General features: G+C 43.9%; 2 protein-coding genes across 2 annotated transcripts; one reads left to right on the top strand and one right to left on the bottom strand.

Annotated features, from left to right (window-relative positions):
* Positions 1-3,457: 3,457 nt before the first annotated feature.
* On the bottom strand, positions 3,458-5,846 carry LOC139322146 (mucosal pentraxin-like). The gene is made up of 2 exons (XM_070951125.1): positions 5,710-5,846; positions 3,458-4,269 (listed from the first exon to the last, which is right to left on the bottom strand). The coding sequence occupies exons 1-2, from the start codon at positions 5,771-5,773 to the stop codon at positions 3,614-3,616; spliced, it is 720 nt and encodes a 239-aa protein (XP_070807226.1). The 5' UTR covers positions 5,774-5,846; the 3' UTR covers positions 3,458-3,613.
* On the top strand, positions 5,778-10,715 carry LOC139322394 (mucosal pentraxin-like). Its single transcript, XM_070951493.1, has 2 exons — positions 5,778-5,925; positions 9,381-10,715. The coding sequence occupies exons 1-2, from the start codon at positions 5,778-5,780 to the stop codon at positions 9,974-9,976; spliced, it is 744 nt and encodes a 247-aa protein (XP_070807594.1). The 3' UTR covers positions 9,977-10,715.
* Positions 10,716-24,929: the final 14,214 nt, after the last annotated feature.

Genomic DNA, 24,929 nt, shown 5'->3' with positions numbered 1-24,929 from the left:
CTTTCCATTCTCTCTTCCACTCCCTTCCACTCTTCCTTCCTTCCTCCCTACCTCTCCTTCCCTCCCTCCTTCTCCTCTCTTTCTTTCCTTCCTCCTTTCCTCTCCCTCCCACTTTCCTCCTTTCTTTTCTTACATCCTTCTTTCCTTCCTTCCTTCCTTCCTCCCTCTCCCTCCCACTTTCTCCTTTCTTTCCTTACATTCTTCCTTCCTTTCTCTCTCTCCCTTCCTCCTCCTCCTTTTTTCCTTCCTTCCTGCCTTCCTGCCTTCCTGCCTTCCTTTCTTCCTCTCTCCCTCTCCTTCCTTCCTTCCCTCCCTCCTTCTCCTCTCTTTCCTTCCTTCCTCCCTCTCCCTCCCACTTTCTCCTTTCTTTCCTTACATTCTTCCTTCCTTTCTCTCTCTCCTTTCCTCCTCCTTTTTCCTTCCTTCCTTCCTTCCTGCCTTCCTGCCTTCCTCTCTCCCTCTCCTTCCTTCCTTCCCTCCCTCCTTCTCCTCTCTTTCCTTCTTTCCTCCCTCTCCCTCCCACTTTCTCCTTTCTTTCCTTACATTCTTCCTTCTTTCCTTCCTCTCTCTCCCTCCCTCCCTCCCTCCCTCCTCCTCCTTTTTTTCCTTCCTTCCTTCCTTCCTCCCTGCCTCTCCCTCGCACACAAGGACTTAAGTGGCAATATTGTGAGGGTCCTTAGCAGTGGTGAAATCCAACTTTTTTTACTACCAGTTCTGTGGGCGTGACTTGGTGGGCGTGGTGTGGCTTGGTGGGCATCGCAAGGGAAGGATACTGCAAAATCTCCATTCCCACCCGACTCCAGGGGAAGGATACTGCAAAATCCCCATTCCCTCCCCACTCCTGGGGGAAGAATATTGCAAAATGGAGATTTTGCAGCATCCTTTCCCTGGAGTGGGGTGTTTTAATCTCCAGGTCTTTAAAATCATCCCAGTTGCTCTTCTCTGCACTTTTTTCCAAAATCTCAACCAGGGGTGAAATCCAGCAGGTCTGACAGGTTCTGGAGAACTGGTAACAGAAATTTTGAGCAGTTCGGAGAACCAGCAAATACCACCTCTGGCTGGTCCCAGAGTGGGGTGGGAATGGAGATTTTGCAGTATCTTTCCCTTGGAGTCAGGTGGGAATGGAGATTTTGCAGTATCCTTCCCCTGGAGTTGGGTGGGAATGGAGATTTTGCAGTATCCTTCCCTTGGAGTCGGGTGGGAATGGAGATTTTGCAGTATCCTTCCCTTGGAGTCAGGTGGGAATGGAGATTTTGCAGTATCCTTCTCCTGCCATGCCCACCAAGCCACAGAACCGGTAGTAAAAAAAATTGGATTTCACTACTGGTCCAACATCTTTTCTGTAACGGGGGGGGGGGGCAAAAACCGGATGCAAATATTCCAGATGTGGCCCTTACTAAGGCCCTTTACGAATCCTTCACATGATTATTTTTTTATTTTTTATTATTTATTTATTTTTATATGCCGCCCTTCTCCGGAGACTCAGGGCGGCTTACAATGCATTAAGCAATAGCCTTCATCCTTTTGTATATTTTATACAAAGTCAGCTTATTGCCCCCACAATCCGGGTCCTACCTTAGAAAGGATGGAAGGCTGAGTCGACCTTGAGCCTAGAATCTAGAATCAACATGATGTTGATTCTATGCCTCTGTTTAGACAACCTATCCGTTGGGTTTACGGCTTTTAACCGCAAGTCCAAAAGCTCTCCTGGGGGGGCGGAGAGGAGGGCAAAAGGGCTCCCCCACCCTGCCAACGGATGGGAGCAGGGGGGGAAGAAAGAGAGTGATTCGCACTCGCTGCTTTTCGCTGGAGGGGTGGGGGGGGGGGTAATTGCAGCAGGAATTGGTGAGACCGGCACGCAGGCCGATATAATTAGCTTGATCTGGATGCTTTGCAAAGGTACATAAATCCCATACCTGCTAATGCATGCACAACATGGTAGTAAGATGTTATTCCAACGTATAATTTATGGAGCTGTGAGATTTGGCAAGGACCGACAGAAGGGACGGGAAGGAAGGCAACGGGGCCTGTGAAGGCAGCAGGACATCCTCGGGGATGAATGGCTAACATCTGTGCCATCACTGGGAACATTCCCATCATTCTATTATCCTGCATATTAATATATTGTATAATAGCAGTATATTGTATATCCTACTATATTAGGACGCTATTATTCTACGTTCTATGTTCTCTTATTCCCATTAGCCAAAAGGGTAGCTTCTGATTATCTTTCTTTCTTTCTTTCTTTCTTTCTTTCTTTCTTTCTTTCTTTCTTTCTTTCTTTCTTTCTTTCTTTCTTTCTTTCTTTCTTCTTTCTCTTTCTTCTTTTTTTCTTTCCTTCCTTCCTTCCTTTCTTTTGACTGTTTTTTCCTTTTTTTCTTTCTTTTTCTGTGTGTCTTCCTTCTTCCCCTTCCTTCTTTCCTTCCTTCCAGCCATCCATTCTCCCTCCCACCTTCTTTCCTTCTTTTCTTCCTTCCTCCCTCCATTCTTCCTTCCTTTCCATCCTCCATCCCATCTTCCTTTCTTCCTCCCCCCTCCCATCTTCATCCTTCCCTCCCTCTCATCTTTCTCCCTTCCTTCCATCCTCCTCCCTCCCTCCCATTTTCCTTCCTTCCTTCCTCCCCTTCCTCCTTCCTATCTTCCTTCCTTCCTCCCATCTTCCTTCCCTTCCTTCCTTCCTTCTGTCACTCCATCCCATCTTCCTTTCTTCCTCCCCCTCCCATCTTCATCCCTCCCTCCCACCCACCCACCCACCCATCTTCCTCCCTTCCTTTTTCCGTCACTCCATCCCATCTTCCTTTCTTCCTCCCCCATCTTCATCTTTCCGTCCCTCTCATCTTCCTCCCTTCCTTCCATCCTTCTCCCTCTCTCCCATCTTCCTTCCTTCCTTCCTCCCCTTCCTCCTTCCTATCTTCCTTCCTTCCTCCCATCCTCCTTCCTTCTTTTCTTCCTCCCTCCCTCCCTCCCATCTTCCTTCCTTCCTTCCATCCTCCTCCCTTCCTTCCATCTTCCTTCCTTCCTTCCTTCCTCCCTCCCCTTCCTCCTTCCTATCTCCCTTCCTCCCATCCTCCTTCCTTCTTTTCTTCCTCCCTCCCTCTCATCTTCCTCCCTTCCTTCCATCCTCCTCCCTCCCTCCCATCTTCCTTCCTTCCTTCCTCCCCTTCCTCCTTCCTATCTTCCTTCCTTCCTCCCATCCTCCTTCCTTCTTTTCTTCCTCCCTCCCTCCCATCTTCCTTCCTTCCTTCCATTACTCCATCCCATCTTCCTTCCTCCCTCCCTCCCTCTCATCTCCCTTCCTTCCTTCCTTCCTTCCTTCCTTCCTTCCTTCCTCCTCTCCTCCTCCTCCTTCTCTCTCTCTCTCTCTCTCTATCTGCCTCTGTCTCTCTCTCACACACACAGAAAGAAACTCACACACATTTGCACTTCCAAAACACAACCAAAATGTTCTCTAGACAAATTAAGCAAACCAGCAGCTTTTATGTACGGGGTAAGGTTTTTCTGTGGGAGAAAGTTGGTGCCTTCCATAACTAGAAAAGTTGGCGATTGCTGTCCTTCTTCTTGACTGAATCAAGAGTCAAGGTGGGGACCAAACTTTTGGGCATCGACTAACTTTTCACGCCTGTTTGGGAATCCAAGCCTTCTCACTTCGGCAGGCACAGATGTTGGAAGGTGCCACGATCACATCTCCATGGGTTTCGTAATACAGCTCTCGCCAATCGATGAGCGGATGGGGCACCACTCGGTTGTGCCAAACTCGGCAAATTTCATCCGGTTGCAAGACCCGGTTCCAGAAGTAGACATCTTCGATCTCTCCCACAAAGCACTGGCTGGCATCAAACTGGCCACCAAAGGAGTCTTGTTCCTGGCCCAGGATGATGGAGGCGTTGCCTTGGACAACGAGATTTTTCATGATGATTTTTCGAGGCAAGGGTTGTCCGTTCCACCACAAACTTGCCAATCCAGTCTTGGACTCCCAGGTGAAACAGAGATGCTCCTTGCAGCCAGACGAGGCGGGTGTTTTGGAGATGTCAAAGTTGATGATCCCTTGTTTCATGAAGACACTCAAGATGTTCTGCTTGCTGGTGTGGAGCAAGAATTCGTTGTCGTCATCCTTGGTGGCGTAAGAGAAGAGGACAAACGGACGCACCACCTCCGTCTGGAACCTCTCGCACACCGTGAAACTGGTCAGAGGCTTCTGGAGGTCCATCATCAACTTCACGAAGACCATGTTTGAAGCCAACGGGAACACAAAGGCTTTTCCTTCAAGATCTGGGATGAAATCAACAGAGGAACCATGAATGGTCCTGTCTTCTCTGTAGGGAACATGTCCTAAGCATGCATTCAGCTTCGCTCATTGACAAGTCTACACCCAACCAACACTGAGGTGCTACAAAGCTTTCTGAGCAGAAATATCTCCCGGATCTTCTCATTTTCTGATATGTCAACATCAAGACAGCTCAACTTTCCCTTAAATAGACATTGATCTTTCTCCCAGAATGCCCTGGGGGAAAGGAACCCTATTTTTGTGAAAGGTGTCCCTTCTCTTTGATGCAAAACAGAAAGCAAAAGAAAATGATGGTTGTTGCCATCACTGTTCTCCAAGACTGGATACATTTTTGAGGGTGTTTCTATGATAGGAGATGCTCACTTTTTGCAATTTTCAGTTCGTATCAGGCATCAGAGCAAGAATGGAATAATAAGAACGATGATGATTATGACAACAAAACCTAAGTAGGAGATGGAGGAGGAGGAGGAGGAGGAGGAGGAGGAGGAGGAGGAGGAGGAGGAGGAGGAGGATGAAGAGGAGGAGGAGGAGGAGGAGGAAGGAGGAGGAGAAGGAGGAGAAGGAGAGGGAGAAGGGAGAAGGAAGAAGAAGAAGAAGAAAGAAAGAAAGAAAGAAAGAAAGAAAGAAAGAAAGAAAGAAAGAAAGAAAGAAAGAAAGAAAGAAGGAAGGAAAATGGGATGGAGTGATGGAAGGAAGGAAGGAAGGAAGGAAGGAAGGAAGGAAGGAAGGAAGATGAGAGGGAGGAAGGAAGGGAAGGAAGATGGAGGAAGGAAGATAGGAAGGAGGAAGGGGAGGAAGGAAGGAAGAAAATGGGAGGGAGGTAGAAGGATGGAAGGAAGGGAGGAAGATGAGAGGGAGGGAGGAAGAAAAGAAGGAAGGAAGATGGGAGGAAGGAAGGAAGATAGGAAGGAGGAAGGGGAGGAAGGAAGGAAGGAAGATGGGAGGGAGGGAGGAGGAAGGAAGGGAGGGAGGAAGATGAGAGGGAGGGAAAGGATGAAGATGGGGAGGAAGAAAGGAAGATGGGATGGAGTTACGGAAAAAGGAAGGGAGGAAGGGAGGAAGATGGGAGAAGAAAGAAGGAGAAAGAAGGAGAAGAAAGAAGGAGAAGGACAAACCTTCTTGGAACTGTGAAAGGACTGCATCCCACCCATTTGGACTATTCGGGTAACCCTCAGGGCACAGATAAACCTCCAAATGGCCTCAACAATTCTCAGAGAGAACGCTAACGACCAGAGGACTGCAAGGAACATACATCCTTCCATTCTCCACTATTCACTCAGAACTGAAGAAGCTTCTCGGATGAGAAGCGAAACCTGTTCCAGGAAAAACGAAGGAAGTCCAGCTGCCTCTTGAAAAAGCACCTTTGGGACAACCCTGACCTGGATGATGGAGGACCTCCAAAAACGTTCGTGCCAAATACTCACTTTCCTGGGAGAGCGTGCCCAGCAGGTCCGAGAGAAGGAGAAGGAAGGAGAAGAAGCTCTTCATGTCGATGGACGTTACCAGGAGGACTAAGAAGAGCCGATCAAATCCAGCTGGAGCCAAGCCTGCTTTGCAGAGTTCAGCCTCTGACCTCCTAGACTTTTATCCTGACGTTAAAGGGGTTGGGTCTAAATTCCCTGCCAGTCCAGATAAAGGAGGTATTTTGTATTTTCCCTTATGCCCAGGTGTCTTTTCCCACCCCCTTTCTGACCTCCAGCTGATCTCTCTCTCTCCTTCTCCATTTCCCCCCCCCTCTCTGTGTGTCTCTCTGTGTCTCTGTCTCTCTCTGTCTCTCTGTGTGTGTGTCTCTCTGTCTCTGTCTGTCTCTCTCTCTGTTTCTCTCTGTGTCTCTCTGTATGTGTCTCTCTCTGTGTGTCTCTCTCTCTCTGTGTCTCTCTATCTCTCTGTCTCTCTGCCTCTGTGTGTGTGTGTCTCTCTGTCTCTGTCTCTCTTTCCCTGTCTCTCTCTCTCCCTCCCTCCCTCTCTCTCTCCCCTTCTCTCTCTGTCTCTGTCTCTCTCTCTCCCTTTCTCCCCCTCTCTGTCTCTCTCTCTGTGTTTCTCTGTCTCTGTCTCTCTGTGTGTCTCTCTGTCTCTCTCTCTGTGTTTCTCTGTCTCTGTCTCTCTGTGTGTCTCTCTGTCTCTCTCTGTGTGTGTCTCTCTCTCTGTGTCTCTCTCTCCCTCCTTCACTCTCCCTCTCTCTCTCTGTCTCTCTGTCTCTCCCTCCCTCCCTCTCTTTCCCCGTCTCTCTCTCCCTCCCTCCCTCTCTCGCTCTTTCTCTCTCCCTCTCTCTCTATATATATCTCTCCCTCCCTCCCTCCCTCTCTGTCTGTCTCTCTCTTTCCCTCCCTCCCTCTCTCCCTCTTTCTCTCTCCCTCTCCTTCTCCCCCCCCCCTCTCTCTCTCTGCAAAGCCCAAAGTTTGCTGAGCAGAACAGGGTCAGAAGTCTCTTTTATGATTTGCAAGAGGGCTGGAACTGACAGGTGCTTAATTGCTTCTATCGTGGCTCGGAGAAGGATTGGGGGGGGGGGGTGATAGGATGGCCGTCTTCCAATATTTGAGGGGCTGCCCCAAAGACGAGGGAGGTCAACCTATTCTCCAAAGCACCTGAGGGCAGGACAAGAAGCAATGGAGGGAAGCTAATCAAGGAGAGAAGCAACTAAGAATTAAGGATAAATTCTTATTCATGAAGAATTAATAAATTAAGAATTCTTAATAACACCGAGGACAATTATTCAGTGTAAAGGTTTGCCTCCAGAAGTCGTGGGTGCTCGACACTGGAGGTTTTTCAAGAAGAGACTGAACAATCATTTGTCCAGAATGATACAGGTTCTCATGCTTGAGGGGGGGTTGGACTAGACAATCTCTAAGGTCCCTCCGACCCCTGTTATTCTCTATTCTCTGCTCTCTCTCTGGATCACCAAGTTGCCAGGTATCGAACAAACCAAGAGCACAAAGGAAAGGGATAGAGAAAGAAGAAAAGAAAAGAAAGGCTATTGCTTAACGCATTGTAAGCCGCCCTGAGTCTCCGGAGAAGGGCGGCATATAAATCAAATTTTTTTTTTAAAAAAAAATGCCCTGAATGATTGGTCTAATGCCAGGGCTGACGATTGGCACACAGAGTTCCAGCCAGCTGGCAATCTTTAGGTGTCCAAGGACAGAATGACCAGTAAAAAGGGAAGGTTGCTATTTTTGGCCTTGCTGGGTGTGTTGCAGGAACCGATGAATGAACGCTGCCAGAGGGCAGCTCTTCAGACACGGGGTATGGTCAACAAAGATGGCTGCCACCATGGCAAGGTAACGGAAGCTCCATCCTCTCGTGGCGTCCATCTTGGGGTTTTTTTTTTTAGGCCGCCACACCCCACAGACACCCCTCTGCAGTCCTCAACTTACAACCATTCCTATTGTGCAGAAATGAATAGATTAACTATGGTGATAAAGGAAAGAGAAGATGCAGACTATTTTAAGATATGGAATAAATTTTACTATTGGTTAGAAAAGAGATACCAATAAGTTTTTAAAAGAGATTTTTTTTAAAAAAATGGGTTGTAATTAGAATAAATATACTGCTCAAAAAAATAAAGGGAACCCAAGCAGAAGACATCCGAGATCTGATTGAATTAGCCTTATTAAATACTTTGTTCGTTACATACAGTAGTTTATACACTGCTCAAACACCTAAAGGGAACACAAAACTACTGTATGTAACGAACAAAGTATTTAATAAGGCTATTTCATTCATTCGGATTTCGGATGTCTTCTGCTTGTCTTCCCTTTATATTTTTGAGCAGTGTATATTAGGGGAAAATCTTTGTAATGGATTTGGTGAGATTGAAGACAGAAGAGGAGAGAAGAAACTTTGGAAGATAACACCGAAATGTCACAATGGAAGAAATGAATGATGTACTAAATGTTTGTTTGTCTTAAAAAATAAAATTAAAAAAAAAAAACAACTTACAACCATTCATTTAGCAACCTTTTGAAGTCACAATGGCACTGGGAAAAGGGACTTATGACTGGTCCAGGGGTGAAATCCAGCAGGTTCTGACAGGTTCTGCAGAACCGGTAGCGGAAATTTTGAGTAATTCGGAGAACCCGCAAATACCACCTCTGGCTGGCCCCAGGAGTGGGGAGGGAATGGGGATTTTGCAGTATCCTTCCCCTGGAGTGGGGAGGGAATGGGGATTTTGCAGTATCCTTCCCCTGCCACGCCCACCAAGCCACGCCCACAGAACCAGTAGTAAAAAAAAATTGAATTTCACCACTGGACTGGTAATCCTCACACTTATAACGATCGCAGCATCCCCATGGTCTTTTAATGACCCCATAATCCCTTGCACCAGGGTGGAGTTGGGGCAACTGAATGGAGCTGAGTGTTTTACTGGCCGGATGCCCTTCCTGTTGCCAATACGGAGTTTTGTTCAGCAGAGAAATTCTCATCGAGCCCAAGAGAGAGAAATATCTTCTGCTACCTAGGATCGAACTCACAGCCTCCTGATTGTGAGGCGAGAGCTCTAGGCCACAGCACCACTCACCCCATCCCCATGGTCACATGGTTAAAATTCAGGCACTTGGCAACTGTCCTGTATTTATGACGGTTGCGGCATCCTGAGGTCAAGTGATTGTCATTTGCAGTCTTCTGACAAACAAAGTCAATGGGGGGAGGGGGAAGCCAGGTTAACTTAACAACCGTGTGACTAACTTAACAACGGTAGTGACCCCCTTAACAACGATGTCAAGAAAGGTCGTAAAACGCCTCGCTTGTGGTTGGTTGTATGTCGAGAACTACCCGTAGCAAAACTGCTAATTGATTTAGTAGTAGTAGTAGTAATAGTTTATTTAGCGCCTGGCACTGCAAAGAGATGTGCCAACAAAGGGATAAAATAAAGAGTGCCATTCTCTCAACTTGAATTTCCTTCCTCCCTCCCTCTCCCTCTCTTTTTCTCCTTTCCTTCCTTCCTTCCTTCCTTCCTTCCTTCCTTCCTTCCTTCCTTCCTTCCTTCCTTCCTTCCTTCCTTCCTTCCTTCTTGAGTTTTCCAAAGAAACAGTGTGATGGAAGTGCACTAAAATACAACCCCAATCAATCTGCCTTCTCTCTTTTTCTCTCGTTGTCCCAGATCTGGAGGGCTACTCCTTTGTTTTCTCCCACAAAGGCTACGTCACCTTGGAGGTGGAGCAACCTCAAGACCTTCTCCAGAACATCACCATCTGCCTCTGTTCTTTCTCCGACTCGCCATCCAAACAAGCCCTCTTCTCCTATGCCACCAAAGACCAAGACAAGGAAATCTTGATCTATAAGGTTCATAACCCAGCGGATGGCTTTTGGTGGTACACAGTCTACATCGGCGGTGTGCCTCAGCGCTTCCGGGTCCCCGATTCCTACCAAGATTGGCAGATGATCTGCATCCAATGGGCATCGGAGTCAGGAATCCTCTCCTTGGAGGTCAATGGAAAAACGTTGGCCAGGAAGGTAGTACATCAAGGTTACTTCATCAAACCCCACGCTTTGGTCCAGCTTGGACGAGCCCACCATGAGGACGTTTTCTTCCATGGAGAGATCCAGAAAGTGAATATGTGGAACTCTACTGGCAATGTCCGCTCTACAATGTACACTCCAGCCATGATCAGTTGGTCCAACCTGAACTATGAAACTCAAGGCAATGTGGCTCTGTATTACCTTTACAGCCCATATAATACCTGTCAGATGTACTAAATCTCCATCTCATATCTTACTCCGGTCATCTTTGGTCCTTCAAAATCCATCCAGCTCACCAGTGAAAACCCAGGATCACATTTGATCATCACACCCAGAATTTGGATCTCTGCCCATTTCCATTGGATCAGTTGAATCAGTTCAGACCTTCAAGACAGGGTGATTTTCCAAATTTGTTGGAGGTGGAAACGGAAAGTAGTTTGACTTGAAGACCTCTGACCTGATCCCTCAACTGGACCTTCTGAATTTTGATTTTTTTCAGAAATTCAGCAGCTGGAGCTTTGAGTCAAATGGCCAAATTGAAAGTTTCCCTTGCTTTTTGGAGCCCGTTGCCCCTCACATTTAGGGTTCAGCCATTGTGTCACTCATGGTGCTCTTTAAGTAGATGTTTCATGATCTATCTAGGTAACATCATAGTGCTAGAAGGCAGAGAGTTTGCAGAGAGGAGAAGGAGAAGGAGAAGGAGAAGGAGACGGAGACGGAGAAGGAGACGGAGACGGAGACGGAGAAGGAGAAGGAGAAGGAGAAGGAGGAGGAGGAGGAGAAGGGGAAGGAGAAGGAGAAGGAGAAGGAGAAGGAGAAGGAGAAGGAGAAGGAGAAGGAGAAGGAGAAGGAGAAGGAGAAGGAGAAGGAGAACCTAGTTGGGTCATGAAATGTCTGCAAGAGAACAATCAAGTTCATAGAGCACCAAGGACTCTGTCAGGGTTCTGATGTGCCCTAATTAAATCATGAGCTTCGAGCCAAGCTTCAAAAGAAATCCTGTTATTTATTAGGAGCTTCATGTCGGCACCTTCCCAAGTGAAGCCAGCTCTGACCCTACGTAATTTATGCCCCAATTATGACCCTGTTTCCCTCCCTCCCCTCAGGGTGTGTCATCAATCACATTCCAACGGAGCAATTTCCCGGGTTGTAGAGATCACTCCCCTTGGCTGCTGTAGGTAACCTTGGGAGACAGCCTTGAGAGAGATAAGCATGGAATGCGCATCTGTCTTTGACTGCCATTCCGTTTCACCGGTTTCCCATCCCCTCTGGCCTATTGCAACTCGAGAGCAGGCCAGAGATGCTTTGCGAGTTGACAGACTCCTTATCTCAACTATAAGTTACAAGTATGCTCTTCTATCTGAATCTTGTCCCTTCTTCCTCACTCCCCCATCATCTCCTGTGTTTTTATAGGCATGGACCACGTGGTTAGTACTCCTGGTAGTAAGCATTAAATGAGCATATTATGTGCTGCAGTTAAAACCAATATAGACATAGCGTTAAAAACAGCAGTAAAATTATAACGTACTAATCAATTATAACATCATGATATAAAATAAGGCACCTCTAGATTAAGAGGCTTGTAATATATCATGCTATCATTATTGATACATTAATACTTTTTTTTTGGAAGTTTTTGAAGCAATATAATCCCTTTAGCTTTGCGCAAGAATAATTGTGGATAAGTCAACCTCAAAAAAATCAAAAGTCAGGTGAGAAAAGACAGCGAAATCTTCAAATATCCAGGAACAAGACTTTTCCCCCCCAAATGCGTAAACCAGTAGTGAAATTCAAATTTTTTTACTACCGGTTCTGTGGGCATGGCTTGGTGGACGTGGCTTGGTGGGCGTGGCAGGGGAAGGATACTGCAAACTCTCCATTTCCACCCCACTCCAGGAGAAGGATATTGCAAAATCCCCATTCCCTCCCCACTCCAGGGGAAGGATACTGCAAAATCCCCATTCCCTCCCTACTCCAGGGGAACGATATTGCAAAATCTCCATTCCCAGCCCACTCTGGGGCCAGCCAGAGATGGTATTTGCCAGTTCTCCGAACTACTCAAAACAGTCCTAATTTTATTAACTTTTTTGCAGCAAATTGTTAAGCAAACACGACGGTTATAATAAAGGAAACAGGATGGTCATTAAGTGAACTCTGTGGTTCTTAAGCCAAGCCATTGTTCACTGTGAAGTGTTTTTTGTTTGTTTGTTTTGCAAGAAATTGGAAGTAAATGCTGATTTCTATCAAAAAACATTGGCAGCCTTTAATAAATTCATCCGTGTATATAACATCTTCATCCGGTCTTGTGGTTTTTTGGTCTGGAATTTCAGGGAGCCAACTTGCAATCCCAAAAATTTGTGCAGCCACCAAATTGGGTGTATATTTTATGGAACTAAGGGTATAATTGTGAGTGCTGCTATTCAGGAAAGGGAGGAGGGGAGGGAGGGAGGGAGGGAGGGAAGAGAGAATGAGAAGGAGGGAGGAAGACAGAGGGAGGGAGGGAAGGACGAAGGAAGGAAAGTAGAGAAGAGCGAAGAAGGAAAAAAAGAAGGAAAGTAGAAAAGAAGGCAGTGAGTTGGCAAGAAGGAGAAGTAGAGAAAGAAGGGGAGGAGGAGGAGGCGAAATGGAAAGAAGAGAGAATGAGAAGGAGGGAGGAAGACAGAGGGAGGGAGAGACGAAGGAAAGAAAGTGGAAAAGAGAGAGGGAGGAAGAAGGAGAAGTAGAGAAAGAAGAGGAGCGGGAGGGAAAGAAGAGTGAAGGAGGGAGGAAGACAGAGGGAGGGAGGGAAGAGAGAATGAGAAGGAGGGAGGAAGACAGAGGGAGGGAGGGAAGGACGAAGGAAGGAAAGTAGAAAAGAGAGAGGGAGGAAGAAGGAGAAGTAGAGAAAGAAGGGGAGCGGGAGGAAGAGAAGAGTGAAGGAGGGAGGAAGACAGAGGGAGGGAGGGATGAAGGAAAGAAAGTGCAAAGAGGGGAAAAGGAATGAAAAAAGGAAAGTAGAAAAGAAGGCAGTGAGTTGGCGAGAAGGAGAAGGAGAGAAAGAAGGAAAGTAGAAAAGAAGGCAGTGAGTTAGTGAGAAGGAGAAGTAGAGAAAGAAGGGGGAGGAGGGAGAAGGAGGAGGGGAGAGAAGAGAGTAGGAGAAGGAGGGAGGAAGATGAAGGGAGGGATGAAGGAAGGAAAGTAGAAACGAGGGAGGGAGGAAAGAAAGAAAGTAGAAAAGAAGGCAGCGAGTCGGCAAGAAGGAGAAGTAGAGAAAGAAGGGGGAGGAGGAGGAGGGGAGAGGGAAAGACGAGAGAATGAGAAGGAGGGGGAAAGACAGAGGGAGGGAAGAAGGAAGAAGGAAAATAGAAAAGAAGACACTGAGCTGGCAAGAAGGAGAAGTAAAGAAGGGAGGAGGAGGAGAAGGAGAAGGAGAAGGAGAAGGAGAAGGAGAAGGAGAAGGAGAAAGAGAAGGAGAAGGAGAAGGAGAAAGAAAGAGAAGCCAATTCTCCCCAAATTCAACCCTCAGATATGCAGTGTGTGATTTGCGTAGTGCTGAGGTCACCAAGGGGCCCCTGCTATTGTCCAGCATGAACTCCTATGATCTTCACTGAAGGTCCGCGGCCTCCCTGTTTTCAAACCGTCTCTACTAAGTCCCAGGAGAAGCTCATCCTGAGATCCTTTCTCAGAAGACAAGCCATTCCTTCAACTTCTGGAGAACCTTAGATGATATCTGATGGAGAACTGGAGTCCGTCTTGACGTCGGACATTCCAGTGGCCCTTGGGAATTTGAAACCGATCCAGGCCAACCACCAGGATCTCTAACACAAGGCCCAATTCGCCTAAATTTTGAACAACTTCATTCATTCTCTTGGAGTTGTTGTTCCCCCCCCCCCCGGAGTCCTATCAGATGACTCCGATGTTATTGATATTCTGTCAGCTTGGCCTTTGATACTCTGGGTCACACCGAACCAACAGAAGAGACATCACAGTACGTTCAGTGCAACAAGATACAACAAGTGCTGAAAACAAACAAGGAAAGGTCCACCTTGATCGACGCAGAAGAGGTTGGGAATTTGGGGTTTCCAATGCTTTGGGCCTCCCATTTCACTTTGTACGTCAACCGTTTTGTGAACGGAACAGTGTTCCGTTTTGGTCACCACGATGTAAAGAAAAAGATGTGGAGACTCCAGAAAGAGCGCAGAGAAGAGCAACAAAGAGGATTAAGGGAACCGGAGGCTAAAACATTCGATGAACGGTTGCAGGAACTGGGTATGTCTAGTTCGGGTGTCAGCAACCTGCAGCTCAGGAGCCGCATGTGGCTCTTTGGGCCCTCTGCTGTGGCTCCCTGTCGGGTGATCCCACCACTAGATGGCCCCGCCCCTCACCCTCCCCTCCCAGTCACTCCTCGCCTGGCCTGAGAAGGTAAGCGTGACGGCGGGAGATGGAGAAACGGTCAGGGCAGAGACAGAGAGATACAGAGAGAGAAAGACATAGAGAGATATAGAGAGGGGGGGAGAGAGAAGGAGAGAGTGGGGAGGGGGAGAGAGAGAGAGAGAGAGAGATGTCAAAAGGGTTTTGTGGTTCCTGGTTTTTTTTAACAAGCGGTTCTCTGCCCTAATGATTGACTGGGTAAGCATGGCTAGGGGGTCATGTGACTGGTGGAAATGAGTGACGTCGAGTTGGCCACGCCCACCCAGGTTTTGTGGCTCCTGCTGTTTTCTTTTCTGTGGGAAATCCAACTCCTGGCTGGCGCCGCCCACCCCGCCCCGCCCTCCCCTCCCACAAGTCCCCACGCAGCCCGTTTTGGATGCAGGTAAGTGCAGGGTAAGCACAGAGGCTCAGGGAGGGCGAAAAATGGGCCTATCGGAAGTTCAGGAAGGCTGAAAACGGGCCCGTTTCTGGCCTCCAGAGGGCCTCCGGAGTAGGCGTGGGTTCTAAAAATTTTTACTACTGGTTTTGTGGGCGTGGCTTATTTTGTGGGTGTGGCTTGGTGGGGTAATGTGACTGGGTGGGTGTGGCCAACTTTTTTTTTTTTTTACAGTTTTAAAAAGTAAAAGAGTCCCTTGGGAGTTGGGTGGCATAGAAATGCGACAAAATAAATAAAATAAAATAAATAAACTTTAAGAGGTTGTAGAAAAAAATGCTTTTAAAAGCCTCTGACGATCCCAGCTGAGCCGCACAATCATCAGAGGCTTTTTTTTAAAAAAAAATTTTAAAAGCATTTCTTCGGCCGAAGAGGTTGTAGAAAAAATGCTTTTAAAAATATTTTTAAAAAGACTTTGATGAAGTGAGTGGGGTAAGTGAGTGGCGACCGGGCCGGGGACCGGGCTGGGAACCAGTTCGGGGGCATGGCCAGCCAATGTTATTACCAGTTCTTCGAACTACTACAAATTTTTACTACTGGTTCTTGCGAACCAGTGCAAACCGGGAACAACCGACCACTGCTCCGGAGCCTGGAGAGGCCATTTTCGTCCTCCTGGAGGCTCAAGAAAAGCCACCGGAGCCCGGGGAGGGCAAAAATGCCCCCCATGGTGTAGGAGGTCGGCTAGGCCATGCCCACCATGGCCACGCCCACCCAGCAAACAGACAGAGAACCCCTTGTTAAAATTTTTGAAGCCCACCCCTGCTGGAACAGTGTGCTAAGTAACTTTTTACAAGTGGCCTGTTACAACTTCAAAAAATTGATCAGTGGACAGTTTTTAAGTGAGGACCTCCTTATGCGTTTCAAATGCATTTTTTTTAGATTTGTGATCTTCTGACACAAAAGTCAGGTAGATACACCTTTTTAATTTTAAACTTTAAAAGAAGAATTATGCAGGAAAGATGGCTACTGAAAAGGAAAATCGCCATCCTCTGGCATCGGTGTTATTTTCACAAACTGCCGTGGGCAACCAGTCACACAGAGATTTCACTTTGGGGGGAAAAGACTGATTTTCGTTCTACGAAAATGCCTCAAATGTAAAAACGGATGGTAGGATGTGATTCGGGGTGGAATTCCATGCTTAAAAATGCTATTATTAGCTGTTTTTAAAAATCAAATGTTTTTGCTGCCCGAGGAAGAAAACGCGTGATGCCGCGGTCAGAAAAAAAGCTGCCCAGGAGCAAATTTTTTTTAAAATCAAAAGCTTTTTAAAACCTTTTTAAAGTGTCAAATGTAAAAACAGATGATAGGATGTGATTCGGGGTTGAATTCCATGCTAAAAAATGTTATTATTAGCTGTTTTTAAAAATCAAGTGTTTTTGCTGCCCGAGGAAGAAAACGCGTGAAGCCGCGGTCAGAAAAAAAGCTGCTCAGAAGCAAAAAAGTTTTTTTCCCTCAAATGTAAAAACGGATGGTAGGATGTGATTCGGGGTGGAATTCCATGCTTAAAAATGCTATTATTAGCTGTTTTCAAAAATCGAGTGTTTTTGCTGCCCGAGGAAGAAAACGCGTGATGCCGCGGTCAGAAAAAAAGCTGCCCAGGAGCAAATTTTTTTTTAACTCAAAAGCTTTTTAAAACCTTTTTAAAGTGTCAAATGTAAAAACGGATGGGAGGATGTGATTCGGGGTGGAATTCCATGCTTAAAAATGCTATTATTAGCTGTTTTTAAAAATCAAGTGTTTTAGCTGCCCGAGGAAGAAAACGCGTGATGCCGGGGTCAGAAAAAAAGCTGCCCAGGAGCAAAAAATTTTTTTTGACTCAAATGTAACAACGGATGCTAGAATGTGATTCGGGGTGGAATTCCATGCTTAAAAATGTTATTATTAGCTGTTTTTAAAAATTGAGTGTTTTTGCTGCCCGAGGAAGAAAACGTGTGATGCCGGGGTCAGAAAAAAAGCAAAAACATTTTTTTGACTCAAATGTAACAACAGATGCTAGAATGTGATTCGGGGTGGAATTCCATGCTTAAAAATGTTATTATTAGCTGTTTTTAAAAATCGAGTGTTTTTGCTGCCCGAGGAAGAAAACGCCTGATGCCGGGGTCAGAAAAAAAGCTGCCCAGGTGAAAAAAAAATTTTTTTGACTCAAATGTGACAATGGATGCTAGAATGTGATTTGGGGTGGAATTCCATGCTTGAAAATGTTATTATTAGCTGTTTTTAAAAATCGAGTGTTTTTGCTGCCCAAGGAAGAAAACACGTGATGCCGGGGTCAGAAAAAAAGCTGCCCAGGAACAAAAAAATTTTTTTTGACTCAAATGTAACAACGGATGCTAGAATGTGATTCGGGGTGGAATTCCATGCTTAAAAATGTTATTATTAGCTGTTTTTAAAAATCGAGTGTTTTTGCTGCCCGAGGAAGAAAACGCCTGATGCCGGGGTCAGAAAAAAAGCTGCCCAGGAGCAAAAAATTTTTTTTTGACTCAAATGTAACAACGGATGCGAGAATGTGATTCGGGGTGGAATTCCATGCTTAAAAATGTTATTATTAGCTGTTTTTAAAAATCGAGTGTTTTTGCTCCCAGAGGAAGAAAACGCGTGATGCCGGGGTCAGAAAAAAATCTGCCCAGGAGCAAAAAAAATTTTTTTGACTCAAATGTAACAACGGATGCTAGAATGTGATTCGGGGTGGAATTCCATGCTTAAAAATGTTATTATTAGCTGTTTTTAAAAATCGAGTGTTTTTGCTGCCCGAGGAAGAAAACGCGTGATGCCGGGGTCAGAAAAAAAACTGCCCAGGAGCAAAAAAAAATTTTTTTTGACTCAAATGTAACAACGGATGCTAGAATGTGATTCGGGGTGGAATTCCATGCTTAAAAATGTTATTATTAGCTGTTTTTAAAAATCGAGTGTTTTTGCTGCCCGAGGAAGAAAACGCCTGATGCCGGGGTCAGAAAAAAAACTGCCCAGGAGCAAAAAAAATTTTTTTTGACTCAAATGTAACAACGGATGCTAGAATGTGATTCCGGGTGGAATTCCATGCTTAAAAATGTTATTATTAGCTGTTTTTAAAAATCGAGTGTTTTTGCTGCCGGAGGAAGAAAACGCGTGATGCCGGGGTCAGAAAAAAAACTGCCCAGGAGCAAAAAAATTTTTTTTGACTCAAATGCAACAACGGATGCTAGAATGTGATTCAGGGTGAAATTCCATGCTTAAAAATGTTATTATTAGCTGTTTATAAAAATCGAGTGTTTTTGCTGCCCGAGGAAGAAAACGTGTGATGCCGGGGTCAGAAAAAAAACTGCCCAGGAACAAAAAAAATTTTTTTGACTCAAATGCAACAACGGATGCTAGAATGTGATTCAGGGTGAAATTCCATGCTTAAAAATGTTATTATTAGCTGTTTATAAAAATCGAGTGTTTTTGCTGCCCGAGGAAGAAAACGTGTGATGCCGGGGTCAGAAAAAAAACTGCCCAGGAGCAAAAAAAATTTTTTTGACTCAAATGTAACAACGGATGCTAGAATGTGATTCGGGGTGGAATTCCATGCTTAAAAATGTTATTATTAGCTGTTTTTAAAAATCGAGTGTTTTTGCTGCCCGAGGAAGAAAACGCGTGATGCCGGGGTCAGAAAAAAAACTGCCCAGGAGCAAAAAAAAATATTTTAACTCAAATGTAACAACGGATGCTAGAATGTGATTTGGGGTGGAATTCCATGCTTAAAAATGTTATTATTAGCTGTTTTTAAAAATCGAGTGTTTTTGCTGCCCGAGGAAGAAAACGCGGGATGCCGGAGTCAGAAAAAAAGCTGCCCAGGACCAAAAAATTTTTTTTGACTCAAATGTAACAACGGATGCTAGAATGTGATTCGGGGTGGAATTCCATGCTTAAAAATGTTATTATTAGCTGTTTTTAAAAATCGAGTGTTTTTGCTGCCCGAGGAAGAAAACGCCTGATGCCGGGGTCAGAAAAAAAACTGCCCAGGAGCAAAAAAAATTTTTTTTGACTCAAATGTAACAACGGATGCTAGAATGTGATTCCGGGTGGAATTCCATGCTTAAAAATGTTATTATTAGCTGTTTTTAAAAATCGAGTGTTTTTGCTGCCCGAGGAAGAAAACGCGTGATGCCGGGGTCAGAAAAAAAGCTGCCCAGGAGCAAAAAAATTTTTTTTGACTCAAATGTAACAACGGATGCTAGAATGTGATTCGGGGTGGAATTCCATGCTTAAAAATGTTATTATTAGCTGTTTTTAAAAATCGAGTGTTTTTGCTGCCCGAGGAAGAAAACGCCTGATGCCGGGGTCAGAAAAAAAGCTGCCCAGGTGCAAAAAAAATTTTTTTGACTCAAATGTGACAATGGATGCTAGAATGTGATTTGGGGTGGAATTCCATGCTTGAAAATGTTATTATTAGCTGTTTTTAAAAATCGAGTGTTTTTGCTGCCCAAGGAAGAAAACACGTGATGCCGGGGTCAGAAAAAAAGCTGCCCAGGAGCAAAAAATTTTTTTTTGACTCAAATGTAACAACGGATGCTAGAATGTGATTCGGGGTGGAATTCCATGCTTAAAAATGTTATTATTAGCTGTTTTTAAAAATCGAGTGTTTTTGCTGCCCGAGGAAGAAAACGCCTGATGCCGGGGTCAGAAAAAAAGCTGCCCAGGTGCAAAAAAACTTTTTTTGACTCAAATGTGACAATGGATGCTAGAATGTGATTTGGGGTGGAATTCCATGCTTGAAAATGTTATTATTAGCTGTTTTTAAAAATCGAGTGTTTTTGCTGCCCAAGGAAGAAAACACGTGATGCCGGGGTCAGAAAAAAAGCTGCCCAGGAGCAAAAAATTTTTTTTTGACTCAAATGTAACAACGGATGCGAGAATGTGATTCGGGGTGGAATTCCATGCTTAAAAATGTTATTATTAGCTGTTTTTAAAAATCGAGTGTTTTTGCTGCCGGAAAAAGAAAACGCGTGATGCCGGGGTCAGAAAAAAATCTGCCCAGGAGCAAAAAAAATTTTTTTGACTCAAATGTAACAACGGATGCTAGAATGTGATTCGGGGTGGAATTCCATGCTTAAAAATGTTATTATTAGCTGTTTTTAAAAATCGAGTGTTTTTGCTGCCCGAGGAAGAAAACGCGGGATGCCGGAGTCAGAAAAAAAGCTGCCCAGGACCAAAAAATTTTTTTTGACTCAAATGTAACAACGGATGCTAGAATGTGATTCGGGGTGGAATTCCATGCTTAAAAATGTTATTATTAGCTGTTTTTAAAAATCGAGTGTTTTTGCTGCCCGAGGAAGAAAACGCCTGATGCCGGGGTCAGAAAAAAAACTGCCCAGGAGCAAAAAAATTTTTTTTTGACTCAAATGTAACAACGGATGCTAGAATGTGATTCCGGGTGGAATTCCATGCTTAAAAATGTTATTATTAGCTGTTTTTAAAAATCGAGTGTTTTTGCTGCCCGAGGAAGAAAACGCGTGATGCCGGGGTCAGAAAAAAAGCTGCCCAGGAGCAAAAAAATTTTTTTTGACTCAAATGTAACAACGGATGCTAGAATGTGATTCGGGGTGGAATTCCATGCTTAAAAATGTTATTATTAGCTGTTTTTAAAAATCGAGTGTTTTTGCTGCCCGAGGAAGAAAACGCCTGATGCCGGGGTCAGAAAAAAAGCTGCCCAGGTGCAAAAAAATTTTTTTTGACTCAAATGTGACAATGGATGCTAGAATGTGATTTGGGGTGGAATTCCATGCTTGAAAATGTTATTATTAGCTGTTTTTAAAAATCGAGTGTTTTTGCTGCCCAAGGAAGAAAACACGTGATGCCGGGGTCAGAAAAAAAGCTGCCCAGGAGCAAAAAATTTTTTTTTGACTCAAATGTAACAACGGATGCTAGAATGTGATTCGGGGTGGAATTCCATGCTTAAAAATGTTATTATTAGCTGTTTTTAAAAATCGAGTGTTTTTGCTGCCCGAGGAAGAAAACGCCTGATGCCGGGGTCAGAAAAAAAGCTGCCCAGGTGCAAAAAAATTTTTTTTGACTCAAATGTGACAATGGATGCTAGAATGTGATTTGGGGTGGAATTCCATGCTTGAAAATGTTATTATTAGCTGTTTTTAAAAATCGAGTGTTTTTGCTGCCCGAGGAAGAAAACGCGGGATGCCGGAGTCAGAAAAAAAGCTGCCCAGGACCAAAAAATTTTTTTTGACTCAAATGTAACAACGGATGCTAGAATGTGATTCGGGGTGGAATTCCATGCTTAAAAATGTTATTATTAGCTGTTTTTAAAAATCGAGTGTTTTTGCTGCCCGAGGAAGAAAACGCCTGATGCCGGGGTCAGAAAAAAAACTGCCCAGGAGCAAAAAAATTTTTTTTTGACTCAAATGTAACAACGGATGCTAGAATGTGATTCCGGGTGGAATTCCATGCTTAAAAATGTTATTATTAGCTGTTTTTAAAAATCGAGTGTTTTTGCTGCCCGAGGAAGAAAACGCGTGATGCCGGGGTCAGAAAAAAAGCTGCCCAGGAGCAAAAAAATTTTTTTTGACTCAAATGTAACAACGGATGCTAGAATGTGATTCGGGGTGGAATTCCATGCTTAAAAATGTTATTATTAGCTGTTTTTAAAAATCGAGTGTTTTTGCTGCCCGAGGAAGAAAACGCCTGATGCCGGGGTCAGAAAAAAAGCTGCCCAGGTGCAAAAAAAATTTTTTTGACTCAAATGTGACAATGGATGCTAGAATGTGATTTGGGGTGGAATTCCATGCTTGAAAATGTTATTATTAGCTGTTTTTAAAAATCGAGTGTTTTTGCTGCCCAAGGAAGAAAACACGTGATGCCGGGGTCAGAAAAAAAGCTGCCCAGGAGCAAAAAATTTTTTTTTGACTCAAATGTAACAACGGATGCTAGAATGTGATTCGGGGTGGAATTCCATGCTTAAAAATGTTATTATTAGCTGTTTTTAAAAATCGAGTGTTTTTGCTGCCCGAGGAAGAAAACGCCTGATGCCGGGGTCAGAAAAAAAGCTGCCCAGGTGCAAAAAAATTTTTTTTGACTCAAATGTGACAATGGATGCTAGAATGTGATTTGGGGTGGAATTCCATGCTTGAAAATGTTATTATTAGCTGTTTTTAAAAATCGAGTGTTTTTGCTGCCCAAGGAAGAAAACACGTGATGCCGGGGTCAGAAAAAAAGCTGCCCAGGAGCAAAAAATTTTTTTTTGACTCAAATGTAACAACGGATGCGAGAATGTGATTCGGGGTGGAATTCCATGCTTAAAAATGTTATTATTAGCTGTTTTTAAAAATCGAGTGTTTTTGCTGCCGGAAAAAGAAAACGCGTGATGCCGGGGTCAGAAAAAAATCTGCCCAGGAGCAAAAAAAATTTTTTTGACTCAAATGTAACAACGGATGCTAGAATGTGATTCGGGGTGGAATTCCATGCTTAAAAATGTTATTATTAGCTGTTTTTAAAAATCGAGTGTTTTTGCTGCCCGAGGAAGAAAACGCGTGATGCCGGGGTCAGAAAAAAAACTGCCCAGGAGCAAAAAGAAATATTTTAACTCAAATGTAACAACGGATGCTAGAATGTGATTTGGGGTGGAATTCCATGCTTAAAAATGTTATTATTAGCTGTTTTTAAAAATCGAGTGTTTTTGCTGCCCGAGGAAGAAAACGCGGGATGCCGGAGTCAGAAAAAAAGCTGCCCAGGACCAAAAAATTTTTTTTGACTCAAATGTAACAACGGATGCTAGAATGTGATTCGGGGTGGAATTCCATGCTTAAAAATGTTATTATTAGCTGTTTTTAAAAATCGAGTGTTTTTGCTGCCCGAGGAAGAAAACGCCTGATGCCGGGGTCAGAAAAAAAACTGCCCAGGAGCAAAAAAAATTTTTTTTGACTCAAATGTAACAACGGATGCTAGAATGTGATTCCGGGTGGAATTCCATGCTTAAAAATGTTATTATTAGCTGTTTTTAAAAATCGAGTGTTTTTGCTGCCGGAGGAAGAAAACGCGTGATGCCGGGGTCAGAAAAAAAACTGCCCAGGAGCAAAAAAATTTTTTTTGACTCAAATGCAACAACGGATGCTAGAATGTGATTCAGGGTGAAATTCCATGCTTAAAAATGTTATTATTAGCTGTTTATAAAAATCGAGTGTTTTTGCTGCCCGAGGAAGAAAACGTGTGATGCCGGGGTCAGAAAAAAAACTGCCCAGGAACAAAAAAATTTTTTTTGACTCAAATGCAACAACGGATGCTAGAATGTGATTCGGGGAGAAATTCCATGCTTAAAAATGTTATTATTAGCTGTTTTTAAAAATCGAGTGTTTTTGCTGCCCGAGGAAGAAAACGTGTGATGCCGGGGTCAGAAAAAAATCTGCCCAGGACCAAAAAATTTTTTTTTGACTCAAATGCAACAACGGATGCTAGAATGTGATTCGGGGTGGAATTCCATGCTTAAAAATGTTATTATTAGCTGTTTTTAAAAATCGAGTGTTTTTGCTGCCCGAGGAAGAAAACGCGTGATGCCGGGGTCAGAAAAAAAGCTGCCCAGGAGCAAAAAAATTTTTTTTGACTCAAATGTAACAACGGATGCTAGAATGTGATTCGGGGTGGAATTCCATGCTTAAAAATGTTATTATTAGCTGTTTTTAAAAATCGAGTGTTTTTGCTGCCCGAGGAAGAAAACGCCTGATGCCGGGGTCAGAAAAAAAGCTGCCCAGGTGCAAAAAAAATTTTTTTGACTCAAATGTGACAATGGATGCTAGAATGTGATTTGGGGTGGAATTCCATGCTTGAAAATGTTATTATTAGCTGTTTTTAAAAATCGAGTGTTTTTGCTGCCCAAGGAAGAAAACACGTGATGCCGGGGTCAGAAAAAAAGCTGCCCAGGAGCAAAAAATTTTTTTTTGACTCAAATGTAACAACGGATGCGAGAATGTGATTCGGGGTGGAATTCCATGCTTAAAAATGTTATTATTAGCTGTTTTTAAAAATCGAGTGTTTTTGCTGCCGGAAAAAGAAAACGCGTGATGCCGGGGTCAGAAAAAAAACTGCCCAGGAGCAAAAAAATTTTTTTTGACTCAAATGTAACAACGGATGCTAGAATGTGATTCGGGGTGGAATTCCATGCTTAAAAATGTTATTATTAGCTGTTTTTAAAAATCGAGTGTTTTTGCTGCCCGAGGAAGAAAACGCGTGATGCCGGGGTCAGAAAAAAAACTGCCCAGGAGCAAAAAAAAATATTTTAACTCAAATGTAACAACGGATGCTAGAATGTGATTTGGGGTGGAATTCCATGCTTAAAAATATTATTATTAGCTGTTTTTAAAAATCGAGTGTTTTTGCTGCCCGAGGAAGAAAACGCGGGATGCCGGAGTCAGAAAAAAAGCTGCCCAGGACCAAAAAATTTTTTTTGACTCAAATGTAACAACGGATGCTAGAATGTGATTCGGGGTGGAATTCCATGCTTAAAAATGTTATTATTAGCTGTTTTTAAAAATCGAGTGTTTTTGCTGCCCGAGGAAGAAAACGCCTGATGCCGGGGTCAGAAAAAAAACTGCCCAGGAGCAAAAAAAATTTTTTTTGACTCAAATGTAACAACGGATGCTAGAATGTGATTCCGGGTGGAATTCCATGCTTAAAAATGTTATTATTAGCTGTTTTTAAAAATCGAGTGTTTTTGCTGCCCGAGGAAGAAAACGCGTGATGCCGGGGTCAGAAACAAAGCTGCCCAGGAGCAAAAAAATTTTTTTTGACTCAAATGTAACAACGGATGCTAGAATGTGATTCGGGGTGGAATTCCATGCTTAAAAATGTTATTATTAGCTGTTTTTAAAAATCGAGTGTTTTTGCTGCCCGAGGAAGAAAACGCCTGATGCCGGGGTCAGAAAAAAAGCTGCCCAGGTGCAAAAAAAATTTTTTTGACTCAAATGTGACAATGGATGCTAGAATGTGATTTGGGGTGGAATTCCATGCTTGAAAATGTTATTATTAGCTGTTTTTAAAAATCGAGTGTTTTTGCTGCCCAAGGAAGAAAACACGTGATGCCGGGGTCAGAAAAAAAGCTGCCCAGGAGCAAAAAATTTTTTTTTGACTCAAATGTAACAACGGATGCGAGAATGTGATTCGGGGTGGAATTCCATGCTTAAAAATGTTATTATTAGCTGTTTTTAAAAATCGAGTGTTTTTGCTGCCGGAAAAAGAAAACGCGTGATGCCGGGGTCAGAAAAAAAACTGCCCAGGAGCAAAAAAATTTTTTTTGACTCAAATGTAACAACGGATGCTAGAATGTGATTCGGGGTGGAATTCCATGCTTAAAAATGTTATTATTAGCTGTTTTTAAAAATCGAGTGTTTT

Source organism: Pituophis catenifer, unplaced genomic scaffold (genome assembly GCF_029215685.1).
Source record: "Pituophis catenifer annectens isolate HBS135680 unplaced genomic scaffold, rPitCat1.0.hap2 SCAF_10, whole genome shotgun sequence".
NCBI classification, from domain to species: domain Eukaryota; kingdom Metazoa; phylum Chordata; class Lepidosauria; order Squamata; family Colubridae; genus Pituophis; species Pituophis catenifer.
This window is presented reverse-complemented; position numbering and strand designations above follow the sequence as displayed.